At 43.2% G+C, this 15,205-nt stretch overlaps 1 protein-coding gene and 1 pseudogene across 10 annotated transcripts in view; one reads left to right on the forward strand and one right to left on the reverse strand.

The window, feature by feature from the left end:
• SRGAP2 (SLIT-ROBO Rho GTPase activating protein 2) overlaps positions 1-15,205 on the reverse strand; it is a 229,612-nt gene that overhangs the window by 56,011 nt on the left and 158,396 nt on the right. For 6 of the 10 annotated variants that reach the window (XM_039881736.1, XM_039881733.1, XM_039881743.1 and 3 more), the window contains exons 6-8: positions 10,027-10,242; positions 9,311-9,439; positions 1,167-1,391 (exon numbers count right to left, since the gene is read on the reverse strand). In XM_039881736.1, the coding sequence (XP_039737670.1) occupies positions 1,167-1,391; positions 9,311-9,439; positions 10,027-10,242 (570 nt within the window). The remainder of the gene's footprint in view (positions 1-1,166; positions 1,392-9,310; positions 9,440-10,026; positions 10,243-15,205) is intronic. The other 4 variants (XM_039881737.1, XM_039881735.1, XM_039881740.1 and 1 more) reach the window with 1 other exon arrangement.
• On the forward strand, positions 11,538-11,656 carry LOC120618022 (uncharacterized; annotated as a pseudogene).

Here is a 15,205-nt window from a genome sequence, read left to right on the forward strand (position 1 = left end):
TAGCCAGTCAGCCAATACCTAGCCACACTGGCTGACTCAGGGATAAGCAAGTCACTCAATCAGAACCAAAGAGACACAGTGAGACTTTTGTGGGAACTTTTAGGAGGGATGTGGACACCCTTCCCACATTTAAATCTAGAAGGAGATAAGCCTGGAAATAGTGCATCTTGCCCCCATGGGATAAGAGCCTATTTGAGAATAGGACCAACACATAAGACATGGAACAGAGAAAAATTGAGCCTTGATAAAATTCCCACTCCTAAATCCAACCGCACCTGAAGGGTCCATCTTGAGATTTTCTGGTATGTATACGTAAGCCTACACATCCCCCTTCTGATTTAAGCAGTAGCTTAAATGGTGGCTCCTATCTGCAGGGTGGTTCACTCTGATTTGTATGCACAACCACTAGAAATGGAACCAAAAGACTCACAGGAATGGAAACTAAGGAGCTGCTCTTTCCCCTCACTTTAGTTTATTTAGGCTCTTTTTCTTTTAGTCATTGAAGGTGAAAACTTCAAAACAGGGCCCCCATGTTCATGCTCCCTGCCTGGGCCACCAGCACGGGCCTTCAGGATGACAGCTTAGCTCCTATCCTTTCCGTAGGTATCTATTCTTTTCTGTTCAATACCCAAGTAAAACTACACCCTTTGCTGCAATCTTCTAAGCCCAGGAGATTAAGATCCTTCAGAACTCTGCCCAATGACAAAAGATCACGGCATACCCTGCTCAGCCCTCCCATCCCATCAAATGCCTTTAGTGTCCAGCCCCATCTCAGCTCTCACCTCTGCCAGCCTCACCCCTTAGAATCCCCACCTCCCTTTTACAACAACGAACTATTAGTAGTTTTTAGAACACACTTGTTTTTCACCTCCTTTGACCCTTCTGATCCCTTTGGGTGCCCTTCCTAATGCATTTTTCTAACTCTCTCTCAACTCACCAGACTCGGTAAGCTCCCTGAGGGCTTTAATCCCCAATGTCTATGGCCAAGCCTAGTGGACAGCCAGCATTCAGTAGCTGTTTGCTGGATGAGTGGAATGTGCCTCATCCACCTGACAGGAAGCCTTAGGCCTCATCCTCTCCTGAGTAACAGGGCCTTGGTGTAGTGAATCTAGACACAAATGAGCTCGAGCCCCTTAGAGGTGGAGGGGAGGGGAAGAGAGCCTCACCATGTCTCCCATGTGGGGCTGGAACTCAAACTTCATAGGTGGGCAGAAGACATTGTTGTACATCTCCATGAGGCGCTGCTTATCACTGGTGGCATCCAGGTTTTCTACGGCATTCTCGATGGCATCCAGACCCTCGTGCTTAGACTGCTCCAGATTCAACTCAGCAGAGAGGAAGGTGCGTAGTGCCCGGTTCAGACTAGCATGGTAGCCTAAGTCACAACACTGCTGTGGGAAGGACAGAGCACGTGAGCAAACCCTGGACAGCGCCAAGGCTTAAATTTGACCATGTCAAAGAAACTGAGCGGCGGGAAGAAGGCTGACATTGTGATTTCCAAGATCTGGGTGAGGTTTCTCAGTCTTTGACTCCCAGTTAAACATACCTTAGAGGACTGTGAGCTGCTTAGAAGGAAGAAGACTCATTAGGACAAGATAAAATTATTTAATCATGAGCTATTCGAGGAATACAGGAAGAGTTGAGAGTTAAAAGGAGTCCTTTTACATGTTTGGTTTTCTCTGAGGATGCCATTATAACAAAATTCAATAATAAAAATATAGCCTGCCACTCCTCGAAGGTCACTATGGTTAAGTCACTACATGCCAACCAAGTCAGGCCATTTCCACATTCAGGGTTCGGAAATCAGAAGTATTGCAAGAGCAGTTACTTATACAAACTTAGAACTCTGGGTAGGAGAAGAAGAGACTGGAGGCCTGACTATCAGTCATTACCCCACCAACTCTCAACATTCTAGAACAGGCTTTAGCTGCAGACTAAGATTTTTGCACTAAAGTTCTCACCCTATAGAAATAGCATTTACCAGACCAAAAATTTCTTAATGAGAAAATTCATGTAAAGGATTCTGATTTTCTAAAAAAAATCAAATAATAATAACACTGAAAGGTACAAAAGAGTCGATAGTATAAAAAAGCACCGGACAGGAAGTCAGCAACCTTGGAAAAGCCACTCCCCATCCCTGAACTTGTTTCCTCGACTATAAAATGAACAGATTAGGCCAGGTCAGTGGTTTTCGAGCTGTAGACCACAGCTGTATGGTTCTGTGCTTTCCTTGAGAGAGGGCAAAAGGGCAGCCCAGCTAGTGGGGCTTAGAACCTCCTACTCCTGCTTCAACCGAACCAGCTCTGTTCTTTTTCCTACTTAATATATTGGGATTCTATGTAATGTCTGAAGAAAGAATTCTTCTGCTAGAGGAAAAAGTCTGAAAATACTTGGACGAAATATAATCCTTAAGGCCTCTACAGGAATGGCAGTCTGTAATTCTATGACAATCTTCCCTATCCCTCCCAAAGGATCCAGAGATCCTCATTCCTTGGCCATCTATTATCCCCTCTATTGCTTAAGCAGCTGAGATCCAGAACCCGAGAAGACACACCAGAGAAGCATCCATGGGTAGAGCAGGACCATCTGTCTGGCTGCCATTTCATTCCATAAGCAGGCATCAGATTAACTCTTCCCCCAGCCATTCCCCTTCATCCTGATCACACTGGGAGCAGCCACTATTAGGGAAGAAAAAGCATGTGACGTGCTTCCTCCTCCCAGCATCTGACAGGAAGCTTAGCAATAGAGTGCTTTCGGGCTGGGCTCTGGGTTCAGTGCCAATAGGCTCTGGCAGGTGCCTGGCTGCAGCGGAAGAACAGCAGTTACAGCTTAACTAGAGGCAGAGGATAGAAAGACATTAAATTCAGTTGGGAGGGAAGAGCAAGTGGAAGCTAGACAAAAGTGGCTGATTGGGAGACTGCACGTGCAAGGGTCCTTCCCCTCTGGGAGATGCCGCTGGTCTAGTCAGGCTGCCTTTGAACCTGTAAGCCTTCCTTACTAGGTCTATTTTGACTCTGATGATGAACTCTGTGCCTGTAAGTCTAATGAACAGAAATAACACTACCCACAGGGCTGAGCAAGTACATGTGTGTGGAGGGGGTGCAGGGGGAGATTTTTAGTGCAGATGAGAAATTAAGGGGAGGCAGGGTACCCTTTATAAACCTTTAAATATTTTTGGTAACTCTTCTTTTCTCTCCATGCTTACTATCTCTACCCTAATTCATACCCTCATCATTGATCTTACACCAGTGCTGTCGGCTTCACTCTCCTAAAATACAGCTTTTATTATGCTACTCCCCTGCTAAGGAATCTATAATAGCTCTCTCTCTCTCTCTCTTTTTTTTTTTTTCCTAAATGAAAGTCCACTTTCCTCAGTTTGGAAATTTTTTAAATGCCTCTATATTTACTGTGTGCTTACTATACACCAGACAGTGTGCTAAGTGCTTTATGTGCATTCTAGATTTTTATTCTCGTTATAACCCCAACGTGGTTGGTATTACTTTAATTTTCCAGACTAGAAAGCTGAGGCTCAGTGAAGTAAAATAACTTAAGTAAGGTCAACAGCCAGAATAAACTGTGCTCTGTTCAGTCCGGCCATCGAACATCATCTCCCTCCGATTTCGTCTTCAGACCCTTCTGCTCTAACCCAGTGACATGTTCTCCGTTAGGGTACAGTACTGGAAAACCATAGGCCTCAAATCAACCGTATGAATATGAGCAAGCTGCTTAACCTCACTGAGCCTCAAAAAAGGAATAACATCAGCCTCATAAGTTGCTGTGAGGCCAGTGACAGGCAGTACACTTATATATATCTGAAGCCATGCAGATGCTTAAACACCAATCATCAGTATCTCCAAATGCACTACCTCTGCTCTTTGGCTCCCAGGATTTTTTTTTTCTTTTTTCTTTCTTTCTTTCTTTTTTTTTTGATGAAAGGGTACCTGAGTTTTAAGGTGAGGGAAAGGGAAAAAGAATGCCTGTGGGATGCAGGGGGTGTGTGTTTGCCCCATGTATTGTGACATACTATAACTGCTGGAAGGGAAACAGAATCTCAGGATTTTCTCTTCCTGAAATGTTTCCCACTCCTCTCACCTGTTGGAATTGGATCCAATCTTCAAGATCCAAATTAAATTCACAGACTCTGGGAAGGCAGCCAGTCCTGCAACCCTGGCATGTATTGACCTTGGCCTCCACTCAGAACCACACTCATCGACAGTCCTCACGTGACACAGAATACACTCCCTCATTCTGTGACTTGCCATTTCGTATCACTCCCACCAGAAGGCAAACTTCGATGAATCCCTCACCATTAGGCTTCCCTCACAGTAGGCATTTAATAAATATAAGTGGATTGAATGAAGCTGGGAGTGCCGATTCCAGGCTCTCAGGAAATAACCTACCTTAGGCTGGATACTGATCTAGGAAATAACCCCCCTTAGGCTAAATACTGATCTAATCAAGTAGGTAGATGTAGCCACTGAAGCCTTTTGTGCTGCTCACTCGGTATGGTCTATGGAAGGTGGGGAGCTTTCTTGGGCCAGTCCACTGCCTCTCTTAAATAACTGTTCTGTTGCTTCTCTGTGCTAGTCAGTTGGGGTCTGACTCACAATGTGCCCTCTGGCTCCTCTAGGCCTCCAGACAACCGGGAAGATTCGGAGTAGGTTTTCCAGAGCCTTTGCTATCCACATATCTGCAAAGGAACAGCCGGAAACTGAGGCTTTAGCAAAGAAGCAATTTCTGGCAAGGTTAGGGAAATGCGATTTGAATATTTCATCTTTAGCCCCAGGAGAATCCCAGTGAGTCAAGGCAGCACATCATTTTGCTCATGATGGGGACAAAGTATGCTTCCCATGGCTTCTGATGAGTTCCGTGGCCACGCCGAGCCCCCTTGGCCATTTCTGGGTTATATGTTTGATGAAAACTCTCTCAGGGGAAATCAAATTTTTATAAGAATTTAATGATAGCCCATCCAGATGTGAGATGACTTGAATTAACCCTTTAACAGCTGATCTCTTTACTCCGAGACTCTAGAGAAGGCCTAGAAAAGAAATATGGGTGTTTCATAACACCCACTTCAAGTTCACACAGAAGAGAAAAATAATTGCCCTTTATAAAATTTCCTATTGCAAAAGCCAAGTTCCCTCACGTCTGACTTGGGTACACATGGTGTCACAGATTCTCTACCCATGGACAAAGCATGCACAACACCCCAGCTGTGCATGAGGACAATGCCTTGCTCTCCATTCACCCATCTGCTCTTGGGGTAAGAGAGTCACAGGAGGACGGTGGAGAAACATCACATTCCAACAAGCCTACAGTTCCTAGCCTCCATTAAGTCAGCTCAGAATGTCTTTTTGGCCTGAAGTCAGGTTTTCCTGTTGTGTCAGATGCCTCACGTGGATTCCTACAGTCTGAGTTTAAATCTTATAAAAAGCAGGCAAAGGCTAGTCCTTGTGTCAATCTACTGCTACCGACAAAAATAACTTCTCTTCTCTCATCCTCAATGCCTTCAGCACACACTGAGCTTCAACCTGTTAGGAAGGCACCATCACACAGACGGCACTGATTGAAACAGGATTCATTCCATGTCTTCAAGCAAGTTCTGTCAAGATCAGCATGCCAATGTACCCAGGTTTACCACTTACTCTTGCACTGTTGGTTCACTGCCAAAGCATCTTTTTGGCCATTTTTATTGCATAGAGCAGCAAGAAAAAAGAAGAAACTACTGACATATGCAGTAATATAGATGAACCTCAAAAACATCATGCTGGGCAAAGGAAGTCAGATACAAAAAAGCATATACCATGTCTCTGCAAAGTTCTACAACAGGCAAAGTTAATTTATGGTGAAAGAACTAAAAACAGTGATTGTCTTGGCAAGAATATATGGGGAAGAGAAAAAAGGAACTTTCTGAGGTGATGAAAATACCTTGCTAGAGATGTGGGTCATAAGGGTGTATGAATTTATCACAACTCTTGAAACTGTAACACGTAAGTTCAGTTGTCCTATGTAAATTACATTTCGAAACAGTATTAAAAGACAAAAAAGAAAAAACTTGGCTTAGGAAATCATCTTCTTCCTCCTCCTTCTGCTGTTTTCTTCTTTCAATGAATAAACGATGTGCTTCACTCTGTATTAAGCACTGTATGTATACATTATATATGTGTGTATTAAGGTAAAGAGAACATTTGGTTCCTGCCCTCACAGAGCTTATAGAGGAGACTAAGAGACCTGCCTTTTTTTTCTTAGTGCAGAGACTCTAAAGCTTTTTTTGACTTCTAATCACAGTAAGAAATACATCTTACATTGTCACAAACACACGCACGCGTGCACACGTGCACATATACATGCCCATGGGTATGCAAGCATGCATACTTACCTCATACAGGTTTCACCAAGTAAAACTTAACCTTAGCCTTACTAGTGTGATATACCCTGATATTTTCTTTCCTGTATATTCTATTCTAGTTCATTCATTAAAAAAAAAAATTCAAATTGGTACGGCCACTATGGAAAGCAGTATGGAGGTTCCTCAAAAAACTAAGAATTGACCTACCATATGATCTACCAATCTCTCTGCTGGGTATTTACCCCAAAGACTTGAAAATTCATATTCGAAAAGATATTTGCACACCGATGTTCATAGCAGCATTATTCATAGTGGCCAGGACATGGAAGCAACCGAAGTGTCCTACGATAAATGATTGGCTAAAGAAACTGTGGTATATATATACAATGGAATATTACTCAGCCATAAGAAGAGATGAAATACTGCCACTTGCAATATGGATGGACCTTGGAATAATCATACTAAGCAAAATAAGCCAGAAAGAAAAGGTTGCAAATCACATGATATCACGTATGTGGGATATAAATCTAAAAGCAACAAATGAACAGGAGAAACAGAGACTCATGGACATGAACAATGGACTAGTGGTTACCAATAGGGAGGGGGAAAATTAAAAAATAAAATGTTAAAAAGAAAATTATGTATATATAGTATGAAAAAAAAAAACTGGCATTAAAAAAAAAAGTCAAACCCATGAAAGTGATTTCATGACCTACAGTTTGAAAAACACTGTCTGAGGGCACCTGTGCTTCCCTCTAGTGCTGCAATTACTTACAGAGAAATTATCTGTCTATCCATGCATAGCTCTAGGGCAAAAACTATTTTATTCCTTTTGTACCCCTGATGCTGAGCACACAGCCTCATCTCAAATAAGTATTTACTGAACATTTATAAAGAAGAATAATGTTATCAGCCTTTTTTTTTTTAAAAAAAAGAGAAATTAATCTGTCTTCACCTCAAGAAAAAAACAAAACAAACAACAAACAAAATAAAATAAGAGCGACTTTACTGTCCGCATGGCCTAGAAGGCCAGCACCTGGACTTGCTGGCAGTAACCTAGACCCATGCCCTGGCTGGGCGCTCAGGAGTCTGGCAGGTTTCTTTTTTTATGGCCCTTCCCCCAGCATCCTGTGAAGACAGGCTCTTAACACACTTTTTTTTTTTAAATAAAAGAGAATAAAGTGCAAAATAGCTTGCTTCTTAGACTGATTTTAAAACACCTACTCACATCTGATGGCGGGGCTAAGGACTGTGACTGACAAAGCTGCCCCCGGGGGCAAAAGAAAAAGAAAAGGACAAATCAGTGGAAGAGTTGTGGTGGACGGCACCGTCTGAGGTGGTTGTTTTGTTTTCTTGTTTGTTTGTTTTTAAACCAAATGTGAGGTAAATAGCAGATCTTGAGCATAAGAAAGAAGGAAGTGATTCTCTCCCTCCAGAGAATAAGCATCTCTCCCAGTGAAGACCCCCCGCCCCAGGAGGAGAAGGGGTCCTGTTTAGGGCTGTGACCTCCACTGGAGGACAGTGTTCAGATTGGCACCAACAAGCAGAGAGAACAAAGAGGTACCTGAATGGAGATCAAGGCTCCACTTACCCAGTGTGACAATGACACCCAGGGCATTAAGAGGCTGAAATCTACTGAATCAAAAATCCTTGGTTGAAGGGAGACAGGAATCTGGATTTCAGAAAAGTTCCTCAAGCAACTATGATATGAGGCCAAATTTAAGAACCTATGATCTAATCCAATTCTTCAGTTTGCCAGAGAGGGGTAGGGGGAAGAAAGAGACAAAACAGAGCTCTAAAACAGTTCAGTGACAAGCCCCCAATTTAACAGCGAATCTTAGACCGGAATCCCACACGATATTGTGAAGTGTGGCAAGTTTGTGGAGAAACCAAGGCAGGTAGGCAGGCAAGTATGTGCGGTCTGGCCAGAGGCTTGTAAAGCCCAGCTGCTGCCTGCTGACAGTCAGAGGCGAACATCGGATGTCAGACAGGAGACTCGCCAGGTTCTGCCTGAAACCCTGGAGACCGGGGTGCTGATGCTAAGTTGGGTGGCTCCAGGCCCCTTACTCTGACGACAGGAGGGAGAGGTGAGAAAGGGAGCACTTACGCCGCCTCAGTCAGGACTGGCTCAGGAACTGTGTCGGTTTGGAGTCTGTAGGTGGGAGGGGTCGCAAGATGGAACTACATATAAAGTTTGAGGGGAAGCGGCAGGAGAAAAAAGGCCAAGGCCGACCCATAAGACTAAAGTTGATAAACAACCCTGTGCCCGCCCCAACCAAGCGAAACACATGTGCCTACTATCCTGTTTCTCTCATTATCTTGGCACCACATAAAAAGTACGAGCCACGTGTCTGGGACATCTGGATCAGGACCCTAATTATTTGCAATGTAACTTTGGGCAGGTAACCCTCTTGACCCCTAGATTCCTTATCTACTACCTGAAGATAGTAATACTGATCCAAAAGAGTGATATGACAATCAAATGAGATAATCCTGAGAAACATTAAGTGTTACATAAATGTAAGGTACAGCATTCTAATTCTTTAGCTTTTGCCACTCACTTCTATGTGCAAGCAGCTGATCTAAGAAAGTATTTCCTGGGAGACAGAAGTGCATGACGGTCATAAGCGTGGGTTAGTAATTGGACCTACATACAAATTTTGCCTCTGTCACTTATTAGCTGACTCTGGGTACGTCATTAGAACTCCGAATTTTAATTTGTAAAAATAGAGATAATAAGGCCATCTTCCCAGGATTCTAGTGAGGACTGAAGGAGAGGAAGTGTAAAGTGCTTCACCTGGTACCTGGTACATGATAAGCCCCTGATGGATCATGGCTATTTTCTTCGTAATTGTTCTCAAAATGCTTTGAGGTGTCTGAACAATAGAACTGGAAAACGCCTGACCTGATCTCCGAAACCAGGAAAGAGGCACCCTTGAGCCCCCAGCTTCAAGCACTTACATCAATCAGGTCAGACAAGTCATGGATGTAGTACTTGAAGACAGACGCATTGGTCGCCTCCAAAGCCAGTAAGTACTCATTCCGGGCTTTAATGGCCTTCAGCTTATTCTCCGTGTACTTGGCTTGGCGCTGAAAAGGGAACAAAAGTTCAATTTTACTTTTTTTTCTTTTAAGGGGAGATTGTTCTCTAAAAGATGAAAGTACAGTACATTCGAGAACCACAATTGTGCTGCTACTCCCTATGCGCGTCTGCCTTAAATTGGGTTCTAATTCTGTTTAATGAGATTCAAGGGCATAATGTAGATCAATCCGGGAAAGGTTAATGAGGCTCCCTACTTTAGACGTGTGTCCCACTTTGGTTCTATCTGCAAATACTATTCTCCATCCTTGCATGGCCACCCTGAAGGAGATGTCACTATATCCGCCCCTGAGCACCTGACACACGAAGCCAAACCCCAGCTCCACAGTCCCCACCCAGGCTTGGGAAAGGTCACTACTGTTTACTGTGTTATCTGCTACAAGTGAAAAACTGGGAGCCCACATGCCCAGCTTCTTCCAATACCTAGGATTCCTTCCACGGCAGATAGCAAGGACTCACTTTTGGTCATTAGGCTCTAAAGGAAGCCAGAGCTTCCTTGTTCTGCTTTTCATGATGCCTGCAAGAAAATTCCTAGAATGTTTCTCCCCAGCCCCTACCACTGCTGGAGTGTACACACCTTCTCCTTCATCTTCTCAATCTTCTTCACTGAGCTCCTCCGGACATGCTTCTCCTCAATGCGGACGTTGGAAGAGGAGTCCGGGGAGCGTGGGGTCTGCCGGTCCTCCTGCTTCACGGATTTGCCAATCTGCTTCTCCTCCTGCTTCTCCGCCTCCTTTAGCTTACTCTGAGCACTGATGCTGTCGGCATTGTACATGTGATATGTCTTCATGACCTGCAAAACACCCCCCGCCCCCGCCCCAGAGGTCAAGCCAACGGGGTCAATTCTCTGCTTTACAGACTAACAGACTCAGCTGGACCTCTCCCCCTGAAGCAATATCCTTAAGGGAGAAAATCGTCATATCCTTAAGGGAGAAATTCATAAGTGTTTGGAGTGGTGTTTAACGTTATATATTAAAGACTTCTCCAAAGGATCTGAACTGAGCCAACATGTCTTTTTATTAAAATGACTCCACGTCTTCCATTATGTATTATTCACTTCTATTTGTTAACATTTGTGTCATTACTCTTTTATATCGGCCAAGGAATTTCTATCGCCTAGTCAGGTAGGTAGAGGATACCACCACCACTCAGGCCCCAGAGCAAAGCCTGGTTAGGAACCCTGAACAGGACAGCACAGCCTGTGCTTTTTGGACCTTTCAGATTTAAAATGGGGAAGAAGAAAAGGCTTCAGAAAAGCTTTGTGCTGGCCGAGCATCCTGGGGATCTGTCTTGTCTGCTTTATCGAGATCAAACACTCTCTCACACAGCAACCAGAAAAGCAGTAGCAGTAACAATGGCAGCTATCATTTCCCAAGCACTTAGTATATTCCTGGCTTTGTACCAAGTTGCTATTCATGAATTTTCTTATTTCATCCTTGTAACACTCCTATGGTCTGGACGACAACCCTATAAAGACTACAAACCCGCACAAGAATTCAGGTAAGAGCCTGAGAAGGAATAAAATCCATATGAAACGAAACTGCAGTTGCCGCAGGAATGAAGCAGTATAAAAGGAGAGGGATACAATATTCCAGTTCTGCATCAAAGCAACTGTGGTGAGTCTAGTCCCTTTTCTTCATAGGCTGGGGAGCCTGGAACTATATTTCTTTCCAGTCTTACCAAACATACTACTTCCAACCACAAGGTGCCTGCTCCTCCCTGCTGGAACGTTCTGTTTCTACATAGGGAGCCTCTAGCTTCTACTTGCGAATTAAAAATGCTTGATAACAAACCAAGAAAGCTAAAGTTCAAGAGACTGACATTTTGACGCCATGAGATTTCTTTGAGGAGAATTATAGAGTGTAGGAGTTAGGGTGTATGAATGTGTATGTGGAGGCAGGACTGAACAACAGAGGAGAACAGGTGTATAATATTAATAATAATCTCTACCACTTAGTACATGCTGTGTGTCAGGGGCTTTACTTTACGTATGTCACCTCATTTAATCCTCACAACTTTATGAAGGACATGTTACTATTTCCATGTTTAAAGACGAGGAAACAGACTCAAAGAAATGAACTAGTTTTAGTTCATGGCCATCCCACGCCGAACATGCCCGATCTCATCTGATCTCGAAAGCTAAGCAGGGTCGGGACTGGTTAGTACTTGGATGGGAGACCACCTAGGAAGACCAGGTGCTGTAGGTGTTAAAAAAAAAAAAGATTAACTATCACACTCAAGGTGACACAACTAGTAAATGGTTTAAATCAGGATTCAAACCCAGGTTTGTCAGAACAGAAAGTCCACATCCTTAGCCACTAAGTACCAGTGTCTCTCCCCTACATAGAACCAGAGCTGTATTGGTTGGAAGAAAAGGTTAAGTTTGGTCAAGAGAGGCTTGAAAAGAGAAACTGGTTTCATTTATGAACTCGAGTTAGATGAGTGGTCTCAACGAGGGGCTAATTTGGCCCCCAGGAGACATTTGGCAATATCTGGAGACATTTTTGATTCTTACACTTGGAGCTTGCTGCTGGCATCTAGCAGGTAGAAGCCAGGGCTGCTAACCATCCTATGCCAGGATAGTGCCCACAACAAAGATTTATCTGGCCCAATGTGTCCATGGTGCCAGAGTTGACAAATCCTGGATTAGAGGGACTTTGAGGGTATATTAATCATTTAGGATTAGCTGGAGGTAGAGGAAGGAATGAAGAATACTGGGACACTGACAAAATCAAAGTACATTAGACTTTAAATAATGTCTCATTTTGGATGCAAAATGTTTTAAATCAGCTTCACCTTATTCTGAACCTGACATCATTTCCCATAAGTATAAGATCTACTCTTTATATTCTCTACAGAGGAAAAGTGATATTTATCATAGACAGTGTTGAAAACCCTTCTAAGTAACTCAAATGGCCCTCTAGGTTTCCAGGCAGACTAAGAAGTGAGAAACAGGCATCTGGTATCCTGGCTGAAGAAAGGTGGACAGGAGGCTCCTTTTTTTTCTCTTTGTACCGGAATGTGACCAAGGGATTCAAAAGCTTGAGTGAACAGTCATAAAAGTGGATGATTGCTAAGAAGGTCATTTTCTATTTCATGAAGATGCATAATAAATAAATAGGAAACACTATGAATAAACACAAGACAAAGAAAGCGCAAAGAAACAGTGCCAACAAGACAACACGTGAAGCAATAAAAATCAATTTATACTGCTCCTTTCCCCTGGAGAACTTAAAGAACGTTCTTTAAAAGCGTAAAGCGCTACCTTCGTCTAAGAAACTATAAATTCCTAAAGGTAAGCACCACTTCTTCTCTCATGTTCTCTTCTCCACAGTTGGGAATATAGTCATGTGGACGGTGGTAGTTTCACAATCAATTTTGTTGCTCAAATGACTTAATGACACGGAATCTCTCTTCTGTGGAAATACAGGAGTAGTATAACTTGTGCCCTCCAACTCAAAGGAAAACTGAAGCATCCAAAGGCTGTAACTTGAATAAATGATGTCAAAACAATTGGAGAAACAGAACTTGGAGTTAGTTTTATATGTATATGTTTGTGTGTATGTGTGTGTGTGTGTATACCCACATATATGTATATATGCATATATACATGTATATATAGTGAGGCAAATACAAACTAGGGAAAAAACTCAGCCGTCTAAATCCTCGATTCTACAAAGAGAATTAACTTTACTTTGAAAAACTAAATATTGAATTCATGTCTTTAGCTCTGTTCCTTCCCCAAGCTACACTAAAATAACAGAAAAGTTTTTATTAGGATTATTTTCATATATATATATATTGAGGAAAACAGAAAGAATAAAAGTAGAAGATGAAAATTAAGAGGCAGATAGTAATTGACCTACGGAACCCTAAACCAGAAGGAGAACCAAGAAGCAAGCAGACTTATATCACAGAAGACCTAAGAGGAACTGGTGGCAGTAGGATGAAGGCAGAAATAAAAACAAGAGAAACTATTGAAAGCTTGAGGATGGTTAGACTCCCAGATCCCAAACCCTCCCCCTCCACCGTGGAAGACTAGAGGTTTATACTCTTCAGGAGGGTCTACAGACACCTACCTGGCTCAGCTAAGGATAGGGCTGCTGAACTTAAACCAGAAGGATCAACTGAAAATTCTATAATAAATATTGGGATGGCCTGGATCTCTTCACAACTTGGCTCCAAGACATAGGTAGAAAATCAAAAGAGCCTTGTCTAAGGAATCTGATTATTCAAGATAAAAGACCTAGAAATACTGATATCGAGGCTTCCCAAGGTCACAGTCAGATCACCCTACATAGAACCTGCAACCAGGTTTTCAGTGCCAAATTTTAAAATATAAGCAGGCAGCTAAAGATTATCAGACATTTAAGGAAAATGTCTAACATGAAAGACCAAGAGCAAAATAAGCAATTGAGAGCAGCAATCCCTAACCCTTTCAGCACCAGGGACCGGTGCTCCTATGAGAATCTAATGCCTGATGATCTGAGGTGGAGCTGAGGTAGTGCTGCTACTGCTGGGGAGTGGCTACAAATACAGGTGAAGCTTCGCTTGCTTGCCAGCTGCTCACCTCTTGCTGTGGAGTGTGGTTCCTAACAGGCCACGGACAGTACTGGTTCATGGCCCAGGGGTTGGGGACCCCTGATTTAGGAGAAACAAAGTATTCAGAAAGAAAACTTCGAAAACAACCCATCAATAATATCTCTAGCTAGATTAATGAGACATGAAGACATTACATTATGAAACAAGAACAGGATGCAACAGAAAAGGAACATTTAGAGAACAATAAAAGAGCTCTTGGCAATTAAGATTCAATTCAAGAATCTCTCCAGGGAGCCTGGCTTCATGCCCCTGCTCTGTGCAGACATGTATTTTTCTTGCTGCTTTATTTCTCTGTCTTCTATTAAAACTAAATGCCTTGAGTTCAGGGACATTTCTTATTTGTCTTTGTATACTTAGTGCCTAGTGCTAGAGACACAGGCAAGCAGAGTTGGGGGACTATTAACTGACACTATTTCAAGAGAGCAGGTGCTAAATACCAGTCTGAAGTGGCTCTGCAAGCAGACGGCCGCTGCACCAAATCCAGGGGACTATAATCAAGGGGAGCACAGAAGCATAAAACCTCTGGGGCACCAACATCCCCCATGCCCCAACACCTCTTCCTTCTTTCTCAATTCTAGGGCTTCTTTGACTCTTCTTACTCAGCCAATCCATAGGGCTTCAGTGCCCCCAAATACCCTCCTTCCTTAGAGATAGGGCTGCCCGGCTTATCCAGACACAGCCTCTAAGTACAAGTGAGGCAGAAAATTCCAGACTTCTTCAGGAAGCAGTGTGCTCTGACTTCAAAGGCATTCCTAGATCATCAGTTGGAAAATGAAAACCACTTACACCATGGCCTACAAACTAGCCAGCTTGTTATGTGGAGGAGAATGAAGGCTCACTGGATTGCTCTCTGAGTAGCAGCTGTGGGAAGAAGCCCCTGGCACAGAAGCCACGTCAGGGAAATCAAAAGCCTGTCAGGCGAAAAGAGGAAGGTACAGAGGGGAAGCTGGCCACTTAGGGCAGGAGTCTGGGGCTCTTGCCCAAAGGCATCTTTATATGGGAACACCTGGGCCCTGCTCTTTGGATCATCAAGGTTCAAACGTACTTAAATTATCAATCCTTGGGTAATCAGTCTTCCAAAAAGAAGTATTCATGGACATTAGGGGCATATGCAAGGTAAGAAGAGCAATGAATATAGAGGGTTGCTTATACCT

The sequence above is a fragment of the Pteropus medius genome, unplaced genomic scaffold (genome assembly GCF_902729225.1).
Source record: "Pteropus medius unplaced genomic scaffold, Ma_sr-lr_union100, whole genome shotgun sequence".
NCBI lineage: Eukaryota > Metazoa > Chordata > Mammalia > Chiroptera > Pteropodidae > Pteropus > Pteropus medius.